The 10,170-nt window shown below is 46.2% G+C and overlaps 1 protein-coding gene across 1 annotated transcript; it reads left to right on the top strand.

Annotated features, from left to right (window-relative positions):
* The first annotated feature begins 2,940 nt into the window (after positions 1-2,940).
* TMEM106C (transmembrane protein 106C) lies at positions 2,941-8,232 on the top strand. The gene is made up of 7 exons (XM_007937892.2): positions 2,941-3,127; positions 5,128-5,191; positions 5,649-5,808; positions 5,900-6,040; positions 6,474-6,523; positions 7,192-7,245; positions 8,136-8,232. The coding sequence occupies exons 1-7, from the start codon at positions 2,941-2,943 to the stop codon at positions 8,230-8,232; spliced, it is 753 nt and encodes a 250-aa protein (XP_007936083.1).
* The last annotated feature ends 1,938 nt before the right edge of the window (positions 8,233-10,170 follow it).

Raw genomic sequence — 10,170 nt, 5'->3', positions numbered from 1 at the left:
CTGCCCAGCCCACCCAGAGAGCTTCAGTGAGCTCATGTCTGCAGCAAACTCCCCGATCATAACCCGGAGGAGACAAACTTGGGAAGAGACTCAGGTGAGAAGTGATGGGTGTCTCTTAAGGAATGTGCTGCTCAATTAAAACTGCCTCCCAGATGGCTCAGGCGGATGCTGGGGCTACTCCCCCAGGCAGTGCTGGCCAGCCTCCCAACTGAGTCATCATTCTGCAAGCATTTATTGAGGGCCTATTATGCACCAAGAGAGCCCTGGGGTAGTCCAAACGGAGCTTGGACTAAACAGAAAGATTGGAGGTCCAAGTCCACCCAGAAGTGCCTCAGAAGAAAGGCCTGGCAATTTACTGAAAAATCAGCCATTGAAAACACTCTGTAGCACAGTTCTACTCTAACACGTAAGTGGTTGTCATAGGTCACAACTGAGTCCCTGGCAACTGCTGTCTTTCTCATTTTTTTATTTATTTTCACTACGTAACAGGCATTGTACTGGGTGCTTGGCTAGGAGAAATGAAAGCCACACTACAGAGTACAGTCTGTCCCACACATAGCTTTGGAAGCAGATTGCCAGAGAGTCTCAAAGGTTTTGCTGTTTAAGCCCCAAGGATCCCTTCCAGTCCCCACTAGTCCCAGGCTCTGTCTCTTCCTTACCACAGACCCCAAACCCTTAGCCTTATTTCCTTTTCAAAACATCCACAGCCCTCTTTCTTTTTCCAGGTTCCTCTTCCTTGTAAATTGGCACTGATCAGACTGCTGCCTCCTCATTTTCCCTGCTTCTGGGAAGACTGGACAACTTGCAGCAATGCCCATCTTTAGTCAGACATTAGGCTTATTGCATTCATCCTAGAAGCAGCCAGGTGGCCACAGGGTGAGGCAACACACCTGTGACTAAAGGATGGACTCTTAGTAGAGGTCACTCCCTAGGTCAATCTAGTGTAGGTCCTCAGATGAGAAGTTGCACTTGGAAGACAGGCCTCAGACAGACAAAGGGCCTCCTCTCTCCCTAGGGGCATGTACTCAGAAGACTATACTTACAAGAGGGTAGAAACCTAAGTGTGGCCTCCACGGTTAAGAGGACATATGGCTGTCAGGCTGCTTATGTTAAAGCCTACGCTTCTCCCTTTGTGTCTGTATCTTTTCGGATAACATCCCACTGTAAGGAAGCCAAACCAGTTGCCATTGAGTTGATTCTGACTTACAGACCCCAAGTGTCTTAGAGTAGCATTGTGCTCCATAGGGTTTTTGATGGCTGATGTTTCGGCAGGAGATTGACAGGCCTGTCTTGAGAGACACCTCTGGATAGACTCCTACTTCCAAACTTTTGGACAGTAGCCAAGCACATTAAACATTTTCACCACCCAGGGACTCTTCTTTGAGAGACCCCAAAAATAGGCTTAAACAATTTTGAGGAGTTTTCTCACATAATGAGAAATCAAAAGGGCCTAATGGTGGCTCCACAATGCCATCAGGGACCCAGCCTCCTTTTATCTTTCTGCCCAGCTTTCCTTAGCATGCACTTCTTGCCTCATGATCACAAAATGGCTACCCCATCACAAAGTCCAAATTCCAGGCAGGAAAAAGAGGACAGTCAAAGAATCAGTTGAATCTCCATCTCTTTTAAGGAGCTTTCCTGGAAGCCCCACTCAACTGCTTGCACTTAGTGTCATTTAGCAGAACTATGTCACATGGCCAACCCTATTTGCAAGGGAGGCTGGGGAATGTAGCTTTTGTTGAGCATATTGCTGTCCCCAGCAGACTCAGATTTGTATAAATGAGAATGCAAACTGGTATAGAATTTGCAAGGGAAGAGATGAAGAACAGATTTCTGGAAGAAGATGTGGCCCAGCCCTAGAAGCGGAAGAGGAGAAGCTATGTCTCCTTGTTGCTTCTCATTCTAAGGGCTCAGTGGATTAGCTGTGACCAGACTAAATAAATGGTCAGCTTTATTCATAGAAAGCAACTTGTCCAAATTCCAATGATAACTTCCCGTGAGGAAGGGAAAGATAAACATCAACCATGGGGGACAAAAGCTGGCGGATCCTTCTTCCTCCCTCGCTTTTCCAAGCGTTTCTGCACAGCACCCATGTACTGACCTTTCCTCGTTCTCCGCGCAGCAACGCTCTCGTCCGCTCTCTGCCGCCCTCTACCGGGGTCGAGTGGGAGCGACAGCTGCGCTTGCTAAAAGGGAGGCCGCGTGAGCCGTGGAGAGCGCACGCGCGCACACGCCGGCGTTCCCCGCCCCCCCACGAGCGCCTGCCATTCGGCGCATGCGTATCGCGGGTAAGCAGCTCCGAGGACCCAGAAGGTAGGTAGCTGGCTCGATTAGGGAAAGTAGGCGGTAGCGGCCTGGAGAGGGGCTGCCAGGAATATTTACCTTGTAGGTCCGGGGACGCCAGCGATCGTCTCCGCCAGAACGGTTCTAGTGGGCGTGAAGTGTCACTTTTTGCCAGGGGGCGTGACCTGAGCTTGCCTTCCGGCTGAGAATGGAGTAGGATGGGGATCGCTAAGGCCTGGTAGTACTTTGGTGTCTGTTTACCCAGAGAGTCTTTCTCAAGTATGGCACGAGTTTGCAGATTAGTTGGAGAGGAAGAGGCGAGGCTGGGCTAGGTAGAAGCTAGGGTACTCCGAGACCCGGGGCAGTGAGCAGCTGGCCTGAGTGGCGAAGACAGCCCCGTTCCCCATGCTGTATGTGGGGGTGGCAGGGGACTAAGGAGCAGTGCCACAAAATGAGGATCTCGGTAGAAATCCTACGGTGTTGGAATCACACTCAGGATGCCAATCCAGTCATTTTTTATTTTCACTTCTCTAATAAAAAAGAAAGGGAGCTCAAGTGGCGTAGTGAAGTGATTTCTCGTGGTTTATGTTAGTGACATTCACATACACTCATTTACCTCTGCATCCTAGGACATGACACAGGTGCTACATCACGGCCATGGGGTCCCAGCATTCTGCCTCTGCTCGTCCCCCTTCCTGCAAGCGAAAGAAAGATGATGACAAGGATGATACGTGGGCTGAACGAGAGCAAGAAGAAGCTATTGCTCAGTTCCCATATGTGGAGTTCACAGGGCGAGATAGCATCACCTGTCTCACTTGCCAAGGGACTGGCTACATTCCAACAGGTAAGGAGCAATGATTTCCTAACAAGAATCCCAAGATACACACAGGAATGTTCTTGTCTGTCCATGGCTTTTCTTCTCGGCAATGACGCCGTGGTCACAGACAGTGCCCTGAGCAGGAGACAGCTCAGCTGACCAGATTGACCCAGACAAGTTCCACAACTTGTTTTGATTTCTCTGTATTTGAAACCTTTCTTTCCTTAACTTTTGTTCTTTGTTTCCATGGTTTGAAACTTGGGTTTGCTCTACATTATAGATTTGTTGACAATCACATTTCTTTTTTTTTTTTTTTCTTTTTATTGTGGTTTGGTGAAAGTTTACAGAGCAAATTCATTTTCTATACAGCAGTTCATACATATTTTATTTCATGACATTGACAGCAATTCCCCACAATGTAAGAGCTCTCTTTCCACTTCCTCCCTGTAGTTACCTCTTCCCTGTGTCCTTCCCTCCCATGCACATCTGCCCCCCACCCCCGAGCCATCTCCTTGTGTCAGCACTGCCCTTCTGTTCTCCCATGATTGATTGCACCAAGGAGTGTATCTACCTAATGTAAATGTTCACCCCTTTTGCTTGTCTGTTATTTGGCTGGAAGCCACGGAGTGAGTTTCATTCCAGACCTGAAGGGTAACTAGGGGCCATAGCCTAAGGGGTCTCACCAGGCTCTATCCAACCAGAAAACCTGGTCTTTTTTTTTTATGATTTTGAATTTTGTTCCACATTGTTCTCTCACTCTGTCTGGGATCTCCTATGTAGATCCCCCTCCGAGTAGTTGACAGTGGTAGCTGGACACCATCTAATTTTTCTGGTCTCATGGTCTACTAGTCCTTTAGACTAATTGTTTGGTTTCCACATGTCTTTGCTTTTCTTCATTCTTCTTTGCTCTGGGTAAGGAGAGACCCATTGTTACATCTAGATGACCACTTGCAAGTTTTTAAGCCCAGTCGCTACTCACCAAAGTAGGATGTAGAACAGTATTTTTGTGTAGTATGTTATGCCAATGGAGCTTGAGTCCCCTGCATCCATGGTCCCAAGCCCATAGGTCCAACTCCTTGCTCCCTACGGATAGCTGGATGTGGCCAAGAAGCTGCTACAACCTTGTCCCTTTTCAGCTCTACTATACACCCAGACATTTTTATAGCACATATATGCTTATAGAATCATCATCTGCCCACCCTATCCACGGTCATGGGCACACTTCCTTGATAGGCACATTTCTTTATTGCTCTCAGAAAGACTGGCACAGCTTTGTAGGATTTTATCTTGAAAGTCCATTTGAGGAAGCAGACAGTGAATGATTAACAGTCCAAGGTCTGAAAACCATGTCAAGTGGGGAGAGGTAAACAAAAGGTGGGAAAACTCAGTTGTGGAGCCTGGAATAAGTGCTGGATCATCTGTTACCGAGTTGGCCCTCAGAAGATCTTAACAGTTTAGATAGAGGGTAGCAGACGTTTAGAGCTGGTAAGAACTACCTCTGGTAGCATAGTGCCTAAGGCACTTGACTGCTAACCAGGAGGCTGGCGGTTCAAATCCACCAGCCACTCCTCGGAAGGAAGGTTGGGCAATCCTACTTCCGTAGTGATACTGCCTCAGAAACCCAAGGAGAGGTCGCTATGAGTCAGGGCCGACTCAACGGCAAATAACAACAACAAGAACCTTAGAAACCTTTTACTCCAAAGCCTTTATCTTACAGATGAGGAGATACTGACCTACAGAAGTTCAGCTTTCACAAGTCCTCACAGCTGGCTAATGTTAAAGCCAGAGGAGATCCCAGATTCCCCAGCACCCGTTTCACAGCCTTGTTGGTACTGATGAATACTTTGTAATTTGTGACACTCTCAGATTTACTTGTTTCTTGTTATTGGACCCCACCATGAAACTAGTATTTTAGAAATGTCTGATTCCAGTTCAGTGTTTGTTGTGGCTGGCTGACGTGAGATGTGAAGGAAGAATGATACCACCAGCACGGGGGATTATAGCGTAATCGTTTGGTTCTTTTCTAGAGCAAGTAAATGAGTTGGTGGCTTTGATCCCACATAGTGATCAGAGATTACGACCTCAGAGAACGTAAGTTAACCTCTAATACCTAGTCCCTTTTTATACATGTGGATGGTAGTCAACTTTTTGAAAACTGCATCTGTTCTTGTAAATTCCCCATTTCCTTTATTACTGTTGCTCAAGCAAGATCTCTCTGCCCCATTAAAATCTAGGGACAGAAACTTGAAACTGGGAACATTCTTAGGGCCAAGTGAAGGAATAGGGTTGGAGAAGAGGGGTGGGGGTGTTCTGGGAGGTGAGTAATGTTTCCGTGCAACTCCTCTCAGCTTTTTTCTAGAATGCAAACAGTGTGCAAATGGGTTTTAAAAGCCTCTCCCACTCCACTCATTCTTGCCTGGTTTATGGTTTCTGGTTTCTGGTTCTTTGTGCTTTTGCTCCCCTTCACACCTGGTTTTACATTTAATCTTAGCTGATTGGACCTTTATATCTGGCTGCCTGGGTCAGTCATATGCTGTGTCATTTGCAGTAAGCAGTATGTCCTCCTGTCCATCTTGCTCTGTCTCCTGGCATCCGGTTTGGTGGTTTTCTTCCTGTTTCCACATTCAGTCCTTGTGGATGATGACGGCATCAAAGTAGTGAAAGTTTTGTTTAATAAGGAGGACTCCCTTGTAATCCTCGCCATCACGGTAAGACTTTGGGCCTGCTTCCTAGGTTATGCATCTTCTAAGTCTTGGACTCAGAAGACTTACACTTGTTTCCTCATTTGACCTGATGCAGGCCACCCTGAGAATTAGGAACTCCAACTTCTACTCAGTGGCGGTGACCAGCCTATCCAGCCAGGTTCAGTACATGAACATAGTGGTCGGCACATATGGGACAACGAATGTCTCCCTCATTCCGCCTCGGAGTGAGCAACTGGTATGCTGTTCTTCCAGAGTCCTGGCCCCACAGGCTTAAGAGCAGAGGGGGGTGGGAGTGGGGAATGCTATATCCTCACTGCTTTCCCTTCCTCTTCTCAGTTTGTCTTTGAGGAGCTAATTGATGAGGAAGACCTAGAGGGCTTTGTAATTACAGAACAAACGTATAAGTAGTTAGGGAGCAACAGAATTTGTAAGACAGAGATTTGCTACAAATCAAGAAGAGGGCAGTATTGTAACCTGATGTCTGTTGGCCTCTTGAAAGAGATTGGAAGCATTTGTTAGAGGCTCCTACACTGCTGTATCAGGGAAAATCTTGGGCACATTGTGTGTGTGGTGGAAAAATGATCTAGGGTCTTTGAGTTGCTAATAATAGTACTGCTGTATGTCAAGCTTGCTTGGCCACTGACTGACTCTGATGTCTTTATTTTCAGGTGAATTTTACTGTGAATGCTGAGATGGGAGGACCATATTCCTATGTGTAGTAAGGATGTTTTTCTCTTTATCTGTGCTGTTTACCAAGTTAGAGAGATTCAAAGTCAGACCCAGGTGACTGGGGCTTTGTCTTGCCTTAAGTCCTAGCCTTTACACTGTAGGCTCCCTAGCTTTGAGATGTATTGGGAGGATGTGTTGTTTAAAATGTAATGAAGTGCTGGAATTTCTAAGAGAGAACATTCCACCAGCACCTGTTGCTACTGAGTGAACTCTGATTCGTGGTGACCCCATGTGTGTCAGAGAACTGTGCTTCATAGGCCTTCAGTGGCTGATTTTTCAGAAATAGATCACTAGACCTTTTTTCCCAAGATGCCTCTGGGTGGACTCAAAGTTCTAACTTCTCAGCAGCCAAGCACATTAACCATTCACACCACCCAGGCACTCTAAGCCACTAGAAACGTTGCAAAGAAGCTAAGCTCCACCGTTTACATGATGCATTATGTATTTTTTTAAAAAGTGTGATGGGGGAGGACAAGAACGACACTTGTGAGGACTCAAGAGCCTTGGCTGTGCTTAGGTCAGAAGGTCAGGTGTGGGGGAAGGGGGCACCCTAAACAGGTCTGACTGCTCCTCAAGTTAACAGTGCAGCACCCTTCTGCTCACTCTTTCTTTGTTTTTTTAATCAATTCGTCTGTTTCCATATTTGCTGTCTGCTAGCTTCTTCTGCACGTTGCCTGAAATCCTGGTACACAACATAGTGATCTTCATGCGGTATGTCCCTCCTCTTCTATCTTGATGACCTTTGTGTTTGGACCTGGATCATCAGGCTGTATGAGTGCTCCGCCTTTGCCCAGGAGAATCTGTGTGGCTCACAAGGCAGAGGCAGCTAGCCCAAGGGGAGGCACCTGCTGCTTTGCAGACAAGAGATACAGGCAACCCTTGATGTCCTCTACATGCAGTCTGGAGGGTCCTTCACAAATCCCCAGATATACACTACACAAGAGAACATACTATTTTCTCTACAAAAGGAGGTTTAGTTTAACTGAAAAGTGGTGTGATCCCTTTAGAAACTTCATGAGACCAATAAAGAACAGAAAAGCTTTCTCATGATGGAAGCACCAGGCATTTAGCCAAACCTCTCCAACTCCCACATACTTGTCACACAAACTGCCTTGGGTAATGGACCCTTTAAGGTTATTCCTGGCACCACAACTATTAAATCTGCAGGTGACAAGTCAGTGTTGCAGACATTTGAATTAAGAAGGTTTAGAGTAGGGCTTCTCAATGTCTGCACTATTGGCAGTTGGGACCAGACAGTACTTTATTGTGAGGGATGGTCCTATGCTTTGTAGGATGTTTAGCAGTATCCCTGGTCTCTGTCTGCTGGATACCACTTAAACTCCCCTTCCCCTTATTCTGCCCCCCTACCCAGTTGTGACAACCAAGATATTGCCAAAAGTGCCCTTTGCAGTAGAATGGCCCTGATTGAGAACCACAGGCTTAGACAGTCACCTAATGATGCAGTCCTCTGTGGATGTTGAAAGGTGGTTCTGAGATCATGAAGATAGGTGTCTGGGACCTCTGAGTATGGTTGCTTGAATGGGTAATTTTTCTTGCTTATTTCCACACAAACAGAATTCTTTCTGGTTTCTTTTCTCTAGAACTTCAGTGAAGATCTCCTATGTTGGCCACATGACACAGAGCTCCTTGGAGACGCATCATTATGTGGATTGTGGAGCAAATGCCACTGCTGTTTAGAAACTGCTCTTGGTTCTTAGATAGCAGCACATACCAGAGGAGAGCACAGTGTATGTTCCCAGGGCCTCAGCCCAAGTCCACTCCAGGTGGTGTAAGCAGAGGAGAAACTCGTTCTCTCAACCCCCAGCAAACATCCTCCTACCATTTGGGAAGGAAACTCTCTCCAGCACCATTTATCTTAACTCAGAACCAGCAGAGTCACTGCCACTGCCTCATCTTGTGGCCAGCAAACAGTAGGCAGTCAGTAAATATTGGAAGAATAAATTCAGATCTTTTCAGCTGTTCTTGGGGCGTTATAATCACCCCATGGCCTTAGGTTATCAAACCATAGAGTGACATGGAGATAGGATTATCAGTGTAGCCACAGATCTGTTTAGTCCCTGCAGTGCAGTGAATTGAGTTTCTTGGTATGGTCCCTTTAGCTATAGGCCCACCATTTGTGATGCGCTGTAAATCCTAGCCTCTGTGCCTGTGGTTATGGTCCCATTTTGGGGTGAGTTATCTGTTGTGTTGATAAGGTGGGATTAGGGTGGGGTATATCTTGAGTCCCACCTTCCTGAGAGGTGTGACTCAAGTCCCCACCCTTACTTTCTTTAAGGATATATATGTGAATGTTCTGGCAAAGCTTGCTCTCTTGCTCTCGATCCTCTGTCTGGTTCATCTCACCCCCAGGTCTTGGGACTCAAGATAGCAGCTAGTCGTTTGACCTGCTGATTTGGGTTTGTCAGCCCCTGTCACCATGTGAGTGAGGAGAATCCTCCAGACCATTGCGTGACCCACAGATTTGGGACTTGCCATCCTCTACCACTGCATGAGCCATTTCATTGGCAGTTTGTGGGTTCTGTGGGATGTTACAGCAAAATATGGAACCCTAAGAGGAGAGGGAGCAGGAGGGGTTGATGTTAGAGATGATGGAGTGGCATAGCAGTTTGAAAAAGTTAGATTTTGGGGACATCTTTAACCTCCACCTCATAGAGACTAACCTTAATGCTGGTCCTTCTAAAAGAAATTAGTCAAGGGATTCCATTAGCTGCTGTACTGGGTCCATGTTGATGGTTTTTCTCATCCAGGTGATTCTTTGTTTCTGTCTTTGTCCTTTTTAAGGCTTAATTAAAGGATCTCTGTAGAATATTGAAAAAAGAAAAAAAGTCCAGCAGTGCCCCATGTGGGCAAAAGTGGCAACAAGGAGGGAGCATTTGAACACATGAAAGAAGAAAACAATGTATTCAATAGGTGAATCTTTTCATCTAATCCCAGATAACCTAGGAGTTTTTTTTAAAAAAACTTTTTTATTTTATAAGGAGTCTGTGTGAGGCATGATTGACCCTTCATCCATTGGCTGGAACATGGATTGGGAATTTCGTAGAAAAATAAATCTTGCTTTTCCTTGATCTGTGTATTCTCTGATTGACTAGATACCTTAGTAGATACCTGTGGGTGGGACCATGGAATAGTTAGTTGTCTTCTAAGTAGGTCAGCACAGGATGGGAAGAAAAAAGGAATCCTGAAATACTTCCTGTCCCAGTCAGCACCAATCACAAAGCATCTTCCTGCCGGAGCAACCTCACTTTGCTTTACCTGGTGGCAGCAAGCTTCCCTATTGATCTTCCAAAAAGTGAGCACTTAGTGCCCCCTGAAGGTTGAAGGAGGCAGGGCAGAAATGTCTGAGCACTGGTAAGCTGCTTTCCTGTAGAATACTACCTAATACTTCTGAGGATGTTGGTATTGAGTGATTTTTTTCCCCCTCTACCAGCTGGCTTTAGTTGTGAGTAAGAGGCTCTGGTTTGAGGATGAAATTTTCTTGAACCTTTTCCATTCTGTAAGCTACCAAGGAATGGGCTACCTCCCCAAGATGGCAGTGAATCTAGTCAGGACACTTAAGTAGTCATATTTTGGAGCTCAGCTGTAGTGTGCTCTAGCTCTTTCCACACATTGGTG

This window comes from Orycteropus afer, unplaced genomic scaffold, assembly GCF_000298275.1.
Source record: "Orycteropus afer afer isolate SDZICR_OR568_19922 unplaced genomic scaffold, OryAfe1.0 scaffold00045, whole genome shotgun sequence".
Lineage (NCBI taxonomy): Eukaryota > Metazoa > Chordata > Mammalia > Tubulidentata > Orycteropodidae > Orycteropus > Orycteropus afer.
The sequence above is the reverse complement of the archived record's forward strand: the minus strand, read 5'-3'. Positions and strand labels throughout refer to the sequence as shown.